At 41.1% G+C, this 19,869-nt stretch overlaps 1 protein-coding gene across 2 annotated transcripts in view; it reads right to left on the reverse strand.

The window, feature by feature from the left end:
- The window catches only part of ITPR2 (inositol 1,4,5-trisphosphate receptor type 2), a 242,393-nt gene that overhangs the window by 146,794 nt on the left and 75,730 nt on the right, over positions 1-19,869 (reverse strand). For both annotated transcript variants that reach the window (XM_085049080.1, XM_085049079.1), the window contains 5 exons: positions 19,295-19,439; positions 18,214-18,364; positions 4,541-4,734; positions 1,541-1,673; positions 571-628 (listed from right to left, as the gene is read on the reverse strand). In XM_085049080.1, the coding sequence (XP_084905206.1) occupies positions 571-628; positions 1,541-1,673; positions 4,541-4,734; positions 18,214-18,364; positions 19,295-19,439 (681 nt within the window). The remainder of the gene's footprint in view (positions 1-570; positions 629-1,540; positions 1,674-4,540; positions 4,735-18,213; positions 18,365-19,294; positions 19,440-19,869) is intronic.

A 19,869-nucleotide genomic window follows, 5' to 3' on the forward strand; every position in this document is an offset into this window, starting at 1 on the left:
TGGTGGTCCAGGAGATCATGGCAAGTGGTCCATTCCTGATCTGAGGAGTCATAGGAGAGATTATTGTTGGTACAATTTTCCTAAGGAGTTTGAACACTAAGTGCAATGACAACAGGTCATGTGGTCTACAAGAAATACTGAGGGATGATTGCCATAAGGCACAGCAGAAAAAAAGGCTTTTTTCAGCACCCATGTGTGACATTATAAGATAAATAGATAATTAGTGTGGTTTAGCACAATACACCTGTACACAATTCCCCAGCTGCCTTTGGGAACATGACAAAAACTTTCTATCAACTCTCTTACAACTAAGAGGGAGGTCATATCCAACCCCACAGCCATCCAGACCAGCTGGGCTCTGACTGAAATCCAGGCACATCTTTCCTGGCACATTTCTGTTCAAGTATGGCTTATGCAATAACAAGCAGGCAAAGGAAGAGAAAGGGCTATGAAAATAAGCACAGAATAAACAGAGATTGTCCATGAGAAATATCAATGTCAATATATATATATATAGATATATGTATATATACATATATATCCATAGAGGTAAAACTTCAGAGAATATACCTGCCAGCAAACATGGTTTCAGCCTGAGCTGCAATTTCATCTATGTCAGGAACAATTGCTGGGAAAAAATAATCAGAAGAAAAATAATTTTTTAAAATTAAAAATAAAAGAAGCCACTGATCATTGTTTATAATGTGCACAGCAAATGGAGTTCTGTTCCTCTTAAAAGCAGATGGTATCAAGTAAATGTCTAACTAGCCATTCCCCAACTAGGCAAAATTCCCTTTCTGCTAGAGTAGCAGAGATCACACAGGATATGGGGCAGAGTAAAACTGTGCATTACCATTCCTGAGGGAGAGAATTGTAGTGACCAACCAAGGCCACATGGTGCTAGGAGCTGCACCAACCACCAGCAGTGACCCAAAAATGACACAGATTATGAAACTTTTACATTTTTTGTTACATGAGCCAATCCCAGCAAAGCATATTCATGAACTTTAGAATATTTACCATGAGCAAATGATTTACAACTCCCTCATTTTGCTTTAGAAGGGCTTTATGATAACTTAAGACTTCAGTACCCCTGTATTATATATGTGCCCACCTCCAACTAGAGTAATTCTCCCCTACTTGCAGGTGATCACAGAGACCTTTTGAGCACTTCTGTGTGCATGGGAAGGCTCCCTGGGAAGTCAAATCATTCCTGTACCAAGTTTACCTCCCTTAAACCTGTCCTCATCCATCCCCAGCCACTCTCCATGATCTACCCTCTACTCCATTTGCCACCATGCAGCATTTTGGGAAGAGCACAAGTAAAAGAACAAAATACCATAGTGGGGAAAAACTATTCACTTTTTTGTTAGAGGAGGACAGTCCAGCAAAACAAATTTTGTGGAATTCCTTAGAATTGTTATTATTTCAGAAGCTTTTCAACTTGCAGCAGCCTGTGTCTTTCTGGTGTAGTTAAGCTCATTGTTTGCAGTCACCTACCCAGAATTATTTTGCACTGAAAGAAAGCATTAAGATTTACCTGAGGCAGTCCCTGATGTATCAGGTGGGGATGATGTAGAGCAATCAACATTTTCAGTGTTTTCCCCAAACTCTCTCTTATAGATAGACAGCATGTAGGATATTCTGTAGTCCAGTCTAACACTGAGAATAAACTACAAGAAGACAAAACGTGAAGTAAATTAAGTCCACTATGAAAAAACAATCCATTCCATTCACCAGTTTTCTGTGATTTCTTTCTTTACCCTGCCCATTCTGAGACATGTTGAACTCTGCCCTGTGGATTGCTGAGTACCAAGAAGCACACTGGAGGTATCCAGGGGCTCCAACACACTGCCTTGTCCTCCCTGCCTTTGAGCCAGATCAGAACCTTCAAACCCATGCTGACACCAATTATTTCACATTTCAGCTGGACTTTTAGTGCCCCATGAAGGTAAGAAGTGGAGTGGGATAGAGGGCAAGCACAACAGGCCTAATTCTCACCCTCTCAGATGCCTGGGAAATGCCCTTTTGTTCTTCAGCTGTGAAACTGGAAACTCATTCAGGAAAGATCCTAATTCAGAGCTGGAAGTGCTGCTTTTATATTGGAACAGTAAGGAAAATAACTAGGCTGGAAGCATTAGTACCAAATTAAGGGCTGACACTTATACCCATGGATGCTTCTTACCCACAAGCACATAATCAAACACCTTGAAGATCATTTAACATATTTTACAACCAGGAGGGATAAAAGACATATGCTGAGTTTCCAAGGCTGAGGCGACAGATGATCTGAAAGGTGACTTAGCAAATGGTGGCAACCTGTTTCTTTGATCTGCAGCTAAAGTCAACATGCTTCCCAGACCCACTGTAACAGGATTTGGCTGTTTTGGTTCCATGATAAACAATACCCTAGAATTGTTCAAGTAAGATTCTTTAAAATAAAAATTTCCCAAGTCCATGCACAGTTGACTAAGTCTATCAGACCATCTGTTTAATTCTGGCTGAGGGTAGAATAGAAACTCGTAAGTTAAAAAGTCTTTACTTAAAGAAATAGGAAGATATGTTGAGAATTAAATTACTATAAAATGAAATATTTCTGAGAATAGAATAGCTTTAATCACAATTGTACTTGCTGTGCATGTTAGTAAAATAAATCTAAAATATTCTTACTCACCTTTGAAACTAATAACACAGTAATGAAAGGTAACGTGATTTAAATTAATCCTTCCTCATTGCATTTTAAGTGAAACTGAATTATTTTGTATTTCTTGTGGGCTATGATCATATAGATGCACATTTACTGTGATTCACCCAGCATATGACAACTTGTTTATCTGAAGTGGTTTGACCATGTGACTAATCCTTAACTAAAAAACCACAGATTAAGTACCAAATTAGGATTAAGCACTCTCCAATCCTGGGTGCTCTTGCACTCAATGTGCTGTGAAAAAGGAAAGGATGAGACAAAATGTGATTCCCTCAGGGAATGCACAAGCCAAGGTCCTGGAATCATCCTGCTAGGCATCAACCAGGTAAGCAATGTAGGGAGAGAAATTTAGTCATGGAAAAAAAAAAAGAAAATGAGAAGCAAAAGAATGGTGTTATATAGGTCATATAACTTCAAAACACTCTGCCTTTCACTCTACATTTAAAACTAAAGGAGCCCTGGAACCAAAGAATGCAGTATTGAGTATATTCTAACAATTGATAGCCTTTCAGATGACAAGTAATTAGAGTAATCTAAATCATTTATGAGCAGTCAGAACAAATGGAATCCTTCAAAAGTGACATTGGTACCAACAAATCCGGAGAATTTATAGAAAACACCAAAACATTGCTTCAGGGCCTAAGTATTATGGAAGCTGTGATTGGATACACAGAGCAAACATGTGCCACTTCCCTTATTGACAGCAAAATCTGCATCTCAGGAGGCAGGCTGGTGTCACACAGGCTGGCAGGGCAGCTGGGAGAGAATCACAGCAGCCCACAGACTGTTCTCAGTCCAACAGTGGAACTCTGAAATGCACATCAGAAGTGCACAGCCTCGCCCAACTTGCGTGGGGCCAATCCTGCCCTTCATCCAACTGCTGCAGCAGGGGGGAAATGTTTCAAGCAGGCAACTACCCCATGGAAACTGAGGGTTAAAGAAACTGGAACCAGACACACTGTCTTCAGGAAACATCGGTGAGGCAAATTAGAGGGTAAGTTCTGTCGTTTCTCAGTTACAGAGAGAAAGTTTCTGCAGCATCTCATTCCTTCTAAAGTGAAGCTGAAACTGATGCCTTTCGGCTGGCTTGGGGGTTCGAGTCCCACCTGGGCTGCCAGAAAATTGTTGGTTTTTGGCGAGTCTTAGAATTATGAGGTAGATACGGTTAAAGGGGTAAAAGGCTTTTACTTTGATATTTTAATAGGATTTTAGGTGCACTGTTTTTTAAAGGTGGAACACGTTGAGATGCACCTCTCTAAAATGTGTATACAATTTTATAGATCTGGCAAATTAGTGTATCTGTCTAGAATCTCCCAATAAGAAACTTAATAAATGAAGTAGTATCCCCTTATTCTAAAGAACTTTCCCTCCCCCCATCATATGAGGCTAGAGCCCAGTTTACAAAATGTGTTCCAGAGAGGTTTCAACCAAGGTTGAAACCTTGAGTTTTTGGTAGCAAGGAGCTTTCTGGCCTCTTATTGTGAATGTTTGGTCTTTCTGCCTTGCAGAACTTCATAACTAAGCTAGAGTATCAGACTACAAAAATTACAAGCATGTAGACTAAGGGTACAGAAAATGTATAAAAAGGTACAGAAAACATATCAAAGGGTATATAAAAAAGAAAAGGCAAAAATCATCAGGCATCATTACAACAGGGTGGGGACCACAACTGTACAATTGTTCCCACAAAGGAGTATTCTTCCTCACGTCAAAGAGTTATTTCTACAACGAGCAGCCCAGTGAATATTAAGAACATAGGCAACAGAATTTGCCACTATGTAAGTAAAGAACCATGACATGACTGCTATGTAATATTCCACCCCTTGTCATTACCTGCAAAATCTCAATGATTTTCAGTTTGGTGTCCATTACGATCACATCTTCGCTGTCTGCAGTGCTGGCTTGCTTGCTTGGGTGAATGCTTGGCTGTATGTCAGGGGTACTGATGGGAAATACAGACCCTCTGCTCAGCACCATTTGGGTCATCATCTCTCCTACCCCATGGATGGTCCTCATGACATTGTTTCCTGTGCATTAAACAAAAGCACAGAGGTATTTGCTGTGAGTAAAGGTTGTTTACAAAGCTATCTATCACACACACACACCCCCATGTTGTCAAACCCCTTCCCAGTCTCAACGGGTATACTGAAAAAGAAGCCCTCAATTCCTGAATTCATTCAAATTACCCAATTAGGCAGAAATTTTCTATACTAATTTTCCAAGACATCATTCCTTACAGGTCAACAGATGGTAAATATGCCAAAATATTTCCAGAGTTCTGTTAACATGTTCAACAAATGATAAAAAGTAGAGCTAAAGAAATCAAACCCATTCCTTTGAAGGTATATTATCCACATCTAAGATAATTCCTTAAAGACGTTTGTTTAATCTGTTTTTAAGAACATTTGCAAACTAAGTGTTGCATATCCAATATTATACAGTATCCCTAGGCAAGAAATTACAGTACCTGTGTTTATCATTAGAAAACTTTGATTGGTATTTCATTAATACCAACTATCTGCAATTTGTAGACACATTGGAGGAGTTCATTCTCCAGGCCTGCTCCCACTGCTGTCTATTCTGACTGAACATGATATAAATGCTTGACAGCAAGGTTGCCTTTGGCACTGCAGAAGCTAGAAGGAGACTATTTCAGGCATTTTATGTGTCACATTGAGAGAGAGTGAAGAGATGAGGCTGTGCTAGTGTGATCAATCTCTGTATGTGGTTCAAATAGCAGGCCAGAACCAGCCAACCATCCCCCTACAAAAAAAGTCCCCAGAGAATGCCAGGCCTAAGGCTGTCCTGAAGGTCAAACTAGTATCTGTAATCACAGTGCCCTTTGTAGACTATTCATGAGGGAAAAAATAATTACATTTTTGTGGTAAAACCTGTATCCAGACTGGTTGCAATGGTACCCGTCACTGATGCCCCTTAAGCAAAATCTACCAAGAAATACCATCTGTTCCCATAGATTATACTGATCTTTATAGTGAATTTTGATGGGGAAAGCATCTCAGTGAATCAATGACTTCCTTGCAAAGGTGGGGAGAAGAAAGAATGAGAATATCATGGTACCTACCAACATGACTTAGTTTCCTTTCTTGCAAAGCACAGATAGGAACTGATGGAGGAAAGGAAAGGAATGACAGCATCTCTTCATGGGAAGAGTGCAAAAGACCTAGACTACACTAAAGGCAAAGAAAAGACTGGAGGAAATGTACTTTTGCTGAGAGAAGCCTGAATAGTTCTTGTCTGTCATTTAGTACACTTTAATCATCATGCCATGGCCAAGCTTTACTCACACTGAAGAGACCCTCTTCCAGATAACCTGCTGTAAAAAGCCAAGACTGAGATTTTGTTAGCAAAATCCTCCTCTTATTCCCTTCTATCTTCAATCCAGATAGCTCAACTACTGCATGCAGGGAAAGAGGATGTCCTCAGCCCTGACTTTAAAAGGGAAACACACAAGGAGTTTGTGACTAGCACAGGTCCTTCTCATGAGAACATTTTGCTGTGCTTTATAAACAAAGATAAAGTTTGTATGTTTTTGCAAACAGGGTCTCAAGACTTGGGCAGTTCAGGCCTGGCCAATTAGGCCAAGGGGGAGGTTTTTGACTGACCAATCTGGGTGACCTGTGAGAAGTCTATATATACGGAAATCAAAATAATAAAGGCTTTTTTTTCTTGCCTGAGAACCTGGGTTTGTACTTCTCTGCTAGCGGCTCAACAGCGACAGGAGTTTACTTTTTCAAAGTGAGAGACAGACTAGCATCAGGTTTAAGGTCCCATTCAGCATCTGGTCTGATAAGCAATCACTCTGAATCAGTCTTTTGAAAATAATACTTCAAGTCTTTACAGAGGAGAGGGGGAAGATGTACTGATTCTGCATGATGTTAGGGAAAAAAAACCTAGAAGTCAAACTACAGGCTGGATCCTTACATTAGGCAGGGACAGAAAGTTCTAACTGCTTACACTAGCATAAAGGAAATAAAATAATCATAAATACCATTGATGCAAAATGAAAACTGTGTGTTTTCCTTTCAAATCAAATAAAACAGCATGGGAATAACATAGGATGGATATCTCTCTCTCTCTCTCCCACTCCCCAACCCCTTTCTCCCAGTGTACTGAACAAGTATTTGCATTGGTGACACTTCAGTGCAGCTGTGCAAAGCTACAGAAATATGTGGAGGACCTTCGACCCTTAAAGCACCTTTGATTAAACTGACTGTGTGCATCTCCTTCATCTTCAAACCATGAAATAAATGACATTTCATTCATTTAATTCTGCCCTTAATGCTGACAGATAAGCCCATAACAAGACCTGCAGCAGTCAGCTGATATGATACTGGAGCCTAGAAAAGCATCCAGGAAACAAAAAGAAATGAGGTGATTTCTGTCCTTTCCTGTTACCCACAGAACATCAGTGGTCAAAGGTGGCACAAACCAGTGAGAGGCAGCTGTGGAGCTGCTTCCCAACAGCATCAGTAATAAGGATAAACCCTCTGTCCACAACATTCCTTCACTATTGACCTTCATGCAACTGATCTCAAAAGATAAAGGTGGGAAAGCGAAGGAGGATTAAGGTGGCACTTATTATCCCTGCCATTTCAAATAGCATTTCATTAATGCATAGGAAAGGATTTTAGTAAGAGAAAAGTCTACTTAATCCAGTGCAGTATTTACAGCTGAAATGGGTAGGGACTCAATACTGGATTATTCCTGTCAATAACAGCAGTGAGACAAGGTGTCATCTTGGAAAACTTTTTAACTAACTGCCTGATGCAGACTATAATTTTCAGTTAATTCAGAGCAGGCCTGGGGAGAACATTCCCAGGGTTAAAATGCTGCAGCAACTGGAGCATTTCAGCATTTCTTTTCAGGAAAGGTATTTCAAGAACTATGTTTTGCAGGGTGCTGATGAAATGCAACCTTCTCCAAGGAGCAGACAGCAGTCAAGCACCACATTCCTGGATGGCAGCAAAGCAGCAGATGTGTCTGAACGCTGAGAGGAGCTGCTCTACTCTGTGAAAGAAGCCATGGGGATCATTCAGTGCATAAGGAGTGGATCTCTTCCAAAACATCCCCAGCAATCAGCATTCATGATGCTCAGTGTTATCTGCCCAGCCTTGGAAGCCTGGACCATGTTAAGTATGGATTTAAATCTGTCACTCAAAAACACAAGGGGCCAGCAGCAGTCTTGCTTGAACATAGTTATCCCAGCAGGGAAGGGTGTGCATCCCTGAGGTGAAGCATGCAGGAAGGTTACTGCAGCTTAAAAAGGGACTGGCTCTCTGTCAGCTAAGCCTGCAACAAGGCAAGACAAAACACATTGGCTCAATAAAAGAGATTTAAGTTCTTAGTACATGTGCACACAATGACTAAAGTAAGGGAGCTCTGATCTTAGTCACATCTCCAAAGTGCTTCCTGAATACCAATGACCAAGGAAAAATTAACTTACTGCCTCAGCTAGTTAACTGAGCTAAATCAGGAGAGAGAGCAAGTAGATGTGAACCCTGATTACTTTTATGCACACTTTGCCAGAGATAAGTGAAGAGAAGCCTGAGCTGTGCCTCCATATGGTACTGCCACCCTTAACCTGCTGACCTCATCTTCGGCTGTTTTCTTTGAGGTCAAGGTACTGACATTTATACAGGCCTGTGAAGCGAGGCAGGGAGAGAACAGTCCTTGCAGTGTTGTAAGGTGCTAATGTGTGCAACCAACCACTTCTCTCAGCAGCAAACTGCTGCAGAAGTGCTCAGAGCTGTGACTGACCAACAGAGGAAAAGAACATGAGGAAATCTCCCTGAATTTTTTCCCAGTTTTGCTTTCTTCTCTCTTTCCCCCACTGCCAAGACATGGCAGTTGCCAAAAACCTTCCATAAGCAGTGGACCCATTAGAAATGTCTCCTGTTGAATGTACAGTCTCAACAAGATTAGTCAATGGAAGAGTGAATTCTCTGTGCACAAGTGGTAATTTAAAGGAGCTGCAGATTGACAGACACTGAAAGAAGAGGAAAGAAGAGAATGCTTGTCATGTTCTGAATAGACAACTGTGCATCTCCTTTTCATTACTTTTTATTACAGTGATCACAACTTCCTAATGAGTATCAGTTTCTGTCACAAAACTGCAGCACATAATCTCATACAATTTGGCACGATTGACAACACAGCGGCCTCTCTGAGAAGAAAGGCTTTTCAGAGGAGTCAATTATGGAAAAAAAATAACAACCACCCAAGTAATCGAAACAGTGGATAATTTGACACTTCATTTTCTACATAAACATATTTTCTTGATAAGTCATTTACTGGTTGCAAGAATTCTAAAAGCAGAATATAAAAGTAAACAACAATCTGCTATGCAATACAGTATGGATGGTAAGTGACAAAATACCGTATTCAGTAAGAAAAACAACTGTCAAAGGCAGCTGGCAATTCGTGCCTTTTCTTCCAACTGTTCCCAGCCCATTGCTATGGAGCATCCTCAGTTTGCTCCCCCAGGACCCACAGAATTTTGGGTTTTTCACACACAGTGCAGAGAATCATGCAGAAGCTGAGGGTGAATATGCAATAGAAGCCTCACAGGCCAGCAGATCCCTTAACAGCCAGCAGTCCTCTGCTCCACAGAAATCCCCAAGATGCCAGGGAACCAACATGCAGCCTTGCTTATTCAAAAAGTTTTTTTTATTTAAAAACTAACTATAGGCAGCTGATCTGGTCCCTAGTTGCCAGGGAAGGACAGAGCCTGCTCTTACTAACATTGCTTTTCAGTCATCCTCAACTCAGAGGAATGAAAGATGGATTCCTAGCACTCAGCTTTCAAAACTGCTCAGCTATTCTTAGTTTGAGCAGTTGTCCACAGTGCTTGTCTCCCTACACAGAAATTTTAAAAGTGCACATATTTTCAAATGGATTTTAACACCCAGGAGCTTTCATTAGGGACTGGACAAGCTGGATGCTCGATGCTTCTGGAAACTAAGTACCTAAATGAGAGCAGCCATATAGACTCATAAACTGGTTTGGGTTGGAAGGGACCTTAGAGATCATCCAGTTAAAAAACACCCTGCCATGGGCAGGGACACCTTCCACTGTCCCAGGCTGCTCAGAGCCACATCCAGCCTGGCCTTGGACACTGCCAGGGATCCAGGGGCAGCCACAGCTTCTCTGGGCACCCTGTGCCAGGGCCTCAGCACCCTCACAGGGGACAATTTCTTCCTAATATCCAATCCAAACTTCCTCTCTGTCAGTGTGAAGCCATTCTCCTTGTCGTGTCATTTCCATGCCCTTGGAGTAAATAGTCCCTCACCATCTTTCTTGTAGGTTCCCTTCAGGTACTGAAAGGTCTGATCAGATGTTCAGGAAATTTGTTAATGACAGAAAAGACAAATGTATGTGCATCCACTACCCCAACAACTTTCATTAACCTGACCATGAAAATCATATGCAATATTCAATCTTGCTTACAAAAAAAAAGAAGGGGGGAAGAAATCAAAGGTTTTGGAAAAATGTATCCATTCTCACATGGTCTATGTAGTTCTTAAGTTACAGAAACAACTCTCTCATCTCATCAAACCCGAGCATGCTTTTGATTAGGAAACCTGACACTTCAGCCAAAACCAGCACAAGGGACCTGGTCTCAACCCATGTATCAGTGTCACTGCATTCAACCAGGTTTTAAGGCAATACTTGGAACAGCAAGACTCCAAATGTCCTTGGCTTTGTGGATTACAGTGAGATCTACACTATTGCTCCACCAAAAGCTTTCTAAAGAAAGCTTCAGTGCCATCTTAGAGCACAAAACATCACCAGTCCTCAGGGATCCTCTGGCAGAGAACCATGTGTGCAGAAATGTCTAAATACCAAGGGCAAGATTAAGAATCTAATGGCAATTTTAGCTCTAAATTTCTTTGCTGATTTGGCTACATTGCTTCATGCAATTTAATTTTTCTGTATGAAAAGTTACAGCCATTTTAAGGACATATAATAACAACACTTCAGTACCTAAAGGAACACATTTTATTTCAAACTCTTTAGGGCTGTATATTATTTGCCAGAAGTATTAAAGCCTTACAACTCTGTTTGTGAAAGAGGTATTAATTTTTACAGGTTTTCTACAGAATTTGTTCATAAAGACTTCAGAACCTACCATAAACAGGCCAAGAATCACACTTTATGTCTTCATTAAACCATTTTTCATTGCTCAATAACTAGCTAACCCCAGGTAAGGCTCACAGAAAACCTAATGCATGGCATTAAGGACACATGGTGAGGTATCACTTCTATATTTTGTAGTCCTCAGAAGAAATGAGGCAAAACAAAGGGAAAAACATACAATATGCCATGCACATACATTTGCTAGCCAGCCCCAGCGTGCATCTGGCCACTCCAGCCTGCACTGAGCCACAGCATATCCACAAGCCCTCCCTTTTTAAATACAAACTCTCAGCTGCCCAGCCAAGGTGGAACTCCACCAAAATTCACCTCCTCCTGACATTGTGCAGGTTCTGGGGTTTTTGCCTATCCCCCAGACCACAAGGCAGTGTCAAGAATGGCTTTCGTACCACAGACATAAGTCAGAGGAAAAAATACAAACATCAGCATGCCAGCCTTGCAGGTAAAAGCACCATGGGAATCAAGCCTCCCAGCTGAGCTACATCTGTAAGGCAGATATTGATTCCTAGAAGAGCAATGGTCTCTGGAATCCCATTAATGCACAGGTCTTACAATGAGGGAACGAAAAAGGGAGAAAGAGAAATGGTTCATGCCACAGAATTAAGCTCTCAGACTGACCTCCCCTTTGGTCTGGCAATACCCTCCACTGAACAGCAGTTTCTTCTCTGTAGACATGTGTGACTAACACAGTTAACTTTCCTAAGGGTTAATTTTTTTTTTCTCCTCTTATAACTCTTCTGTTCTTGTAAACTGCTGGTATAAATTATTGCTGCAGTCTGCCAGGCAGCCACTGCCATGTTAGCCCATAATCAAAGTATGCCTCAAAAAAGATACTGCAAATTGTTAACCAGACAAAAGTGCAGGTAACAGATATGGATGCGAGGCTCAGAAACAATACAGTAATTTCTAACAATGTTGGATGAAATCTGGTCCTTCTTGGTCACATAGGGGCCACAGAAAATGCAGGTCCGGCCTTGTTTTCAGCCTTGCCCTAGCAGTGGCCTCACTGGTGCTTCCAGTCACTGTGCACCTCTACTTGCAGCCAAAAGGGCTGGAAGAAAACATGACCTAACTTCTTGCTCAGCTGGAACTGAGGGCCTGAGGAGGCTACTGGGATGTGTGACAGCAACAGAAGTTTGGACAAGAGTCCCCTGACAGACAGACACAGCAGCACTCCTCTGCAGAGAGAAGGTAGCAGTGCTGATGACTCCAGGAGAAGGCGAGGCCTTCCTGTTGTGCTCCCTGGCAGGGTGGGATCCTCAGTCCCTTCAGGCTGCAGGAGAACACAGCACCAGGATAAAGACCTAGGCACAGCAGGGAGGAGCTGGGATGTTTCACCACCAGCTGGAACAGGTAAAAAGAGGCACCTCTTGAGGCAGTTATGGGCAACACATTCAATGTAAGAATCAGCTGGGAACAATTTAAGTTTATTAAAGGCAGTTTTTAGAACCTGTTTTTTCAAAAAGACTGAGCAAAGGAAACCAAAAGACTGTCACTGATGTCAGTGGACACTAGCTCAGGAAAATGTAGAGCTCCTGAGGGACAGACACACTCTGCAGACAACCCAGGTCTGCCCCACTGAGGGCTTTTTCAGCTGGTGCCCAGCACTGTGAACTGCAACTCAAGACATATGGAGCTTAATTTCAAGGATGTATTTCCTGGCATGGCATTATTCTCATTCCCAAACAACATTAACTAAACAGCACTGAGCTGCATGGCAAATGTGTAGCTTACCTGCTCCTACTACCATGTTGCTTCCTCTTTCAGACCTGACACATGCTGTAGTTGCATGGTTCGACTAAAATCAGCTATTTGAAAGAGCAAATAGCACCTACAGAAAGATGTGCATTTTAATTCACAGGGAATAAATTAGCAGTATTGGACAAGGCAGATTGGCTCCTTACTCTGGAATGATACAGCAGGGTGCACTTACTAGGAAAGCAATGACTTTACCTTTTAATTAAAACTGCAAGAGATTATAATGTTCTTGGAAGGTGCCAGAATGACAGCACTACTAAATGAAATCCTCATTTTCTCCTCAAGGCAAAAAAAAGAGCCTCTTTAGGACACAGGTAGTATATTTTATATACCCCATATATTTTTTTAGAATCTAAAAGGGAATAAAAAAGAAACAGAAAACAGCTTTAAATATCCACAAAAATAATTCAAAGTTGAGACACACTGGTTGAACCAAAAAAAGAAGTTGGTTGCAAGATTTTCAAGTCAATTCATTTTTAGGGTGCCATCTAGATAAGAAGCATTTCCAAAAATACACATCCTTACTTTTTACAGGATCTTATCTCATAAATGTTTCTTAGCCAACTTTCCCCAATCTGTCTTCATCAAATAAGGTCACACATGAAATCTGCATGCACATTAATTTAATTCTGGTTAAAGGAACTGACAGTTGCATTAAAATTAAGCTTTCTAAAGGAAGCAAGGCTTAACATTTACAATAATATATGGATCAACAGGACAAGAGGGAATAGCTGCACACTGACAGAGAGCAGGTTTGGATTGGATATTGGGAAGGAATTGCTCCCTGTGAGGGTGCTGAGGCCCTGGCACAGGGTGCCCAGAGAAGCTGTGGCTGCCCCTGGATCCCTGGCAGTGTCCAAGGCCAGGCTGGATGTGGCTCTGAGCAAGTTGGGACAGTGGAAGGTGTCCCTGCCCATGGCAGGGGTTGGAACTGGATGATCTTGGAGGTCCCTTCCAACCCATACCATTCTGTGATCTTTTTAAAACCTTTGCAGAACCAAGACAGAGAAACCCACAGAAAACATCAAGGACTACCTCAGCTACCAAGGTGGCTCCAGATTTAAGCAAAGGATGGAAAAGGACATCTTAAGGTAAAAGGTTAATTAAGTCTTCATACAACTTCCACTAAGCCTAATAATACACCCCATTTGGCAGATTTGCCTCAACAGTTCAACACTTGTCATATACAACTCCTTACTTAACAAGCAGTTTTACTGAAATAAGTGGGTGTATTTAAGAAATAAATATTAAACAGGAAAGAAGACTCAAGATCCTTGGTTGAAAATTTGGTTGTTTCAATTCTGAGGTGCAAAACGCCAGGAAAACTTCCCTCAGCCAAGACTCTCCACATTCTTCTACCCATCATTAATACATTTCCCAAAATCCTGACTACAGTTTTCACAGTGTGGACTGGTCAAACCAGACAGGAATCCAGCTCACCAGTTCCCTACAACTTCACATTACCAGAATCAGATTTTGGAAGCTTTTGTTGCTACTGACCTGGAACAAGTCAATGGCAATAACAGAAAGTCAGCATAACATACCTGTCTCCAAATTTATTCAGCACTGATTTTCCCACAGAAATCAATATATTTTAACAAAACTAAAATGCAAGACCTATCATGTAAAACACATAGATCCTGACCAAAACTATAAACTTCTACAGAGATGTTCTATCTACCACAACTGCAGAATAGAAATTACAAGACTTTTCCACTTGGCCAAACTTCTTTTCAAGTAATTTCTCCTAGAACATGAAGATTACTGCATTTCTGAATAGGCATACTATTGACAAAATCTTGTTGTTAAATATACATTTACTATCCATCTATGCAAATTTACACTTAGATAGTGATGAAGATTAAAATATACAGAAGCTAAGCTGGTATTCAGTAGCACTTTTCCTACAGATGACTTACAGGATCACGCCCCTAATGCTTGATAAAATTTAAACATATTTGTTTATACCAATAAACTGTCAGTCCTAGGCATCATGACTGGCTTTCAGTGTCTGTCAAAACTGGAGTTTAGAGCTACACTTCAAAGCTCTAAGCTCAAGGAATGAAATACATACTCTTACTTAATTAAAGCTTATGCCTAGACATTTGTGATCCCTGACTGGAAGCTTTAAAAAACACCCAACCAACAAACAAATATAAAAACCCAAACAAAACCTCGCAACTTTTATAAATTCCAAAATTAATAATTTACTTCCATACATTCACAATATATACACAAAATCACAACAGAAACAGTCTTACCTGTTTGTTTGTTTGTTTGTTTAAAGAACATCAATGTAATGATTTTTGCAACTCAAGGAAGGTATTTTTTCTTAAAAAAGAAGCTGTGTAAACCTGCACATCCCTGGAGTAATCATGTGTTGGAGGGACACCTACCTGCAATATTCTGCAAAGGTTTGGTATGACTGTTATAAGTATTGGACCTGCCAGAGAGGATGCTGCAGTCTGGAGAGGATGGGAGAGGGGAATCTGACCTCCTCTAAAGGCAAGAACTCACCCTCACTCCTACCTGACTGGAGGGAGGGCTCCTACCATCCTGAAAGAGGGCTAGGAACAATCCATCTGTCTGTATTTTATGGAAGTTATGAGTAAGAAAACACTTGGGGAAAAAATCAACAGACCATTCTGATTTTAGAAAATGTCATCACATTTTCCAAGAGCTAAAAAAAACCAGACTGAGATAATTTCTACTTTAATCCTATTTAATAGCCTAAGAGACCAGTATTGTAAATTAAAAGAGACAATAAAAAGCCAGGATAGGTAACTAAGAAAACAACTGACACGTTCTGAACAACAGAACTTTATAAGAGAGGATATCTGTGTAAAAAGGGAAGGGAAACCTTTGGTGTACAGTCTTATAATTACTATAAAATTGAAAAGCAGTGTCTACCTACAGCTTTGCATGGTGAACAGTCCTTACTTTCAGACTGAGGGGAGATCTAGCTAAAATTCCCAAGACCAATTCTTACGCTTGCCTTTTCATTCTTCAGGATCCCTTAGTGGATCTTGGACAAGATGGATCCAGACTCCACAGGACCTAGGTAACACCTGTACTTTTGGATTCATCCCTTGTGTCATCTACAGCCCAACACATGCAGAGGCCCCGAAGTTCCAGCCCTGCACCAACCCTCAGTGGTGCAATGTGCAACTAAAGTGATACTGATTGATTCTTGTGTGGTTCTCCTTAATGGAACATGCTCCCTGGTTTTGCTTGAGTAATATGATTTTCTGACACAAAATATGTTCTTTGAACAGGAAGCTGGGTGCTCAAAAATAGTGAATCTGAGTTATTAAATTGCTTGAACTTCATCCTTGTAACACATGCATCTTCAGAGCCCATAGCTAGGTAACTTTGCACCTCCAGGGAAAGCAGAAAAGGCAAGATGCTTGGACACAATAGTTAAATATTCAGGATCATTCTGTCTCAACTGCAGAGCAAATGCACAGTCTATGTGGTTTATAGCTTGTCAGTCAGAAAAGAAGAGGGAGGATGAAGACAAGATCTGAACATCCAAAGACATCCTTTTGTTTTACAAAGACTGTGGAAGGCCTCTCCAGCAAGTCTTACAGTTATTTCTACATAAAAACACCTTGTCTCACCACAACAATGTTTCAATGTCTATTTTTAAGTCTAGACAGCACAGCCAGTATCTCCAGCCTCCTGTAAGATTGCAGACATGACTGACAACAGACTGAGCCAGGAAAAAAAAGCCCTCCAAAGCATTGGGCTTTCTAGACATAGAGCTAGTAGGTAAAGTGGAAAAAAACCCAACCAAACAAACCAAACCAACCCACTGATAATTACCAAAAGACCATCCACGGATTGTCACATCGTGACCTGAACTGGTCAGTGTTTAAAAGGTAAACAGTCATGGAGACAACTACAGGAAAAAAATTTACATCATCTGTACAAAGGCTGAAGCTAATAAAAAAACCCCACACCTTTGTTCTGAGCTTTTTTGCTGAAAGGACATGAGACAAAACCAGGTTTCTGACCGAAAGTTTGCAACAAGGCTCCAGTACATGGCTGAGCATTACTAAAAAGGCTACTGAGCTTCCACTTGTACGGTGGTGCCATTTACAGCATTCCTTCACACTCGTTTATTTCAAAGCAAATTCATTGATTTGCATGGAATTGCTAAGGAAATTCACATAACTGAGAGGAGGAGTGTTTGCACTTAATGGGTGGTTCCTTCCTTTCTTATATAGCTTGAAAGGAAACCCTTCAACAGAAATAAAAGGGAATTAAGGACGAAATATGATTTTATGGGTAATGAATGTGAGTAAAAACACTGAGATGTATAATCAGGATTAAAGGCTTGGGCAGAGTGAGAACGAAGCAGAAGAACCACATCTGCATGTTCCATGTTGCCAATATGCCAAGATTGTGTCTGGAGTCACACTGTGTCCAGAGCCATTTAAGAAGAGAGTCTGCAATGCAGTCTTTCAGGGACAAAAAAAGGAGAACATAATTCCAAGTATCTGGGCATACAGTCTATTCTCTAGTGCTGAGGAGGGACTGCAGCCAGCTCCAGCACAACTTAGTGTGCACTGCATTGCAGGAAAGACTTCCAGAGGGTTTCAGTAAAGTCTGGTGGCAGTGATGGAGGGAAGATCAAGGGAACCAAGCATATGACTTCTTGGTTCAGAGATGACAATGACAGTCTACACCTCTCCAGAGTGTGTGAACCTCAAAGAAGAAAAAAGTTGTGAAGGACAGCACACTCCTGCAGGGCATTTGTGGGAGTGACTGAGCAAAATGATGATTAGAAAAACTCAAGGCTGGGAAAAGGCCTCCCAGAGAAAACACAAAATAATTGTTTCAAACAAGACAGCTCATCCATTTTGGTGCTGTGAGCCAGCTGGCTGGCAACACCAGCTACATATTAAAACAGAATTTGCCATCAGTCAGCCTCCTGGACTCTCAGCCCACACAACTGTCACACCTCCTTTCCACTCACACAGGAAAACTAAACTGCTAAGTTCCAGCACCTTCCTGGCATGCTCATTCTTCAACCCAGTTTTAAACCATGGTAGAAGAGGCAGTGGCACATGCAGAGTGGTCCTGGGGTTGTCAGAGACCACTGTGGTCAGGGTTCAAAAAAGAACATTCTAAACTGACAAATAGGCAGAAGATGGCCTCCTCTGGACTTCCATGTGGTGTTGTGGGAGCAGCACCATCTCATTCTCCCTTTCAGTGAAGTGCTGAGAAGACTAACATGTGCCACAGGTGAGCCACCACAAGCCCAGGCAAATGGTGTTTGAACTTCCTTGGGATGTCCAGTGCAACGGGTACTGAGGCTTAGAACCAAATCTGAGAGTTCCAAATAAGCAAAGGAGCAGCAACATGAATGCAGTACCCACAAGTCATGAAGGATGCAGCGCTGTTCAAAAAAGGTTCCTTTTCAGCTGATATACCCTGCAATGCATTCCTGCAGGTGGGTTAATGTGTCAGTACAGAACCTTGAAAGAGTAATGAGATGTTCCATAAATTATTTCCAACCTAAAAAGCTAATTATCCACTGGAATAACAGTCTTTGCTGCTTATCTCACCTCCATCCTGAAACTTGCTCAACCTCTCGAAGTATGACGATATGGGAACTTGAACAATATCTAGAATTGCCAGCAGCGTCCGGGTCAGTCTGAGAAGCTCACTAAAACTATAAAACCCAAAGTATATGAGGTTTCGAGCCAGATGTACCACCTATGAGAAAAAGAAATTAACAATGAAGGAAGTACTGACAACCTTTGAGGTCTTTGGTTGCATTTCACACCGCAGCTTCCACAGAGATTCAGACCTTGAGTGCATTCAAGTTAGCACAAGTCTTCCTGCTGATTTTTGGACTAAGCCCAGCGACATTAAATGTTTGTCAAATGTTTTAGACAAAGCAATTGGTCAGTCAGGTTACAGCAGACAGCAAAACCAAGGTGATATTTAGGAAGGCTTGAGAGGATACAATTGCATCTGTGAAAATATGTAAGAGATCAAGAAGAAAGACTCTGGCAAATTATTTAAAGGAGCAGCTTTGGGGAGGATGGAATTCAGAAGAGTAAGATGGCTGTGATAAATTTGCACAGAGGTGATTTCAGGCGACCAGAGGCAAAAGCGACAAAGGGGAATAGGCTAGAGGAAGAATTGTAAAAGCTGTAAGCATTTCCCATTTATTCTATGCTATTTGAATCTAGAAAATCTAGGTCTACCTAAAGTTTCTATCAGGAATTTCAAGCAATGTTTAAACCACAGGATTAGACTGTTCAGAGTGTTTCATTCAGTGTAATATCCCCCACAGAAAATAGCACTTAATTATATTGAAGAATCATCACAAGGTATTTCACTGATGTAGAAAGAACAGGAATATGGCCATTCTACCCCCCAAAAACCCCTTCTCCCTCCAATGAAATGCAACCAGCTCATGAGATGGAAGGAAAGGTTGGCAAAATACAGCAGACAGGAATATTATTTTCTGTGGTAACAGTCATCACCAAAACCACTGGAATTAGGAACAGGTGCTTGCTTCTTTAGGCTATTTTACACCAACATTTATTCTGCAGCTAGCTTAATTTTGAAAGAACCTATGTCAACTTATCTGAAATGAGGAATACTGTAAGTAGGATGCAGATAGCTGAGAAGTACCTCAAATGTAAGTTTATTTTTCTCTTTGTCTCCAAATGGAAAGGGTTGGTTCACAACTTCTTTCAAGTACTCTTCTACAAATTCCATTGTTAGTGCAAACTTTGTCTTCATTTCATTCCTCGAAGAGTCCGTGAAAGAATCATACCTACAATGCAAGGCACAGACAGAGGGAAAATTAAACACCTCTTATATCAGGATCAGCTGTCACTGAAGAAAAAACAAACCAATCACAATCCTCTGAAATTACTCAGTTCAGCTCTTTGTAGATATGGAAAGTGGATGCACAAACTTTCCCTCCAACAGTATCAGGAAGGATTGAAGTGAATGGTAAGAATATAGACAGGAAAATACCACTCTTCTGGCAGATAGGACCCTTAAATCTTGCTGTGGCAATTCAATAAGGTCACTAACAGAAACAACACTGCCTGCTGCACTGCTGTGCTTCTTGCTCTTTCTCTCCAGCCAGATATTCCCTGGCTGGGGGTATCCCAGTGCTGCTGCTCCATCAAATCAGCAGAGTCAGAGAGGATTTCCACTGAAATCAATGGTCTTTTCTATAAAATTAAATTTAACAC

Source organism: Lichenostomus cassidix, chromosome 1Aa (assembly GCF_008360975.1).
Source record: "Lichenostomus cassidix isolate B80296 chromosome 1Aa, HeHo_3.0, whole genome shotgun sequence".
NCBI lineage: Eukaryota > Metazoa > Chordata > Aves > Passeriformes > Meliphagidae > Lichenostomus > Lichenostomus cassidix.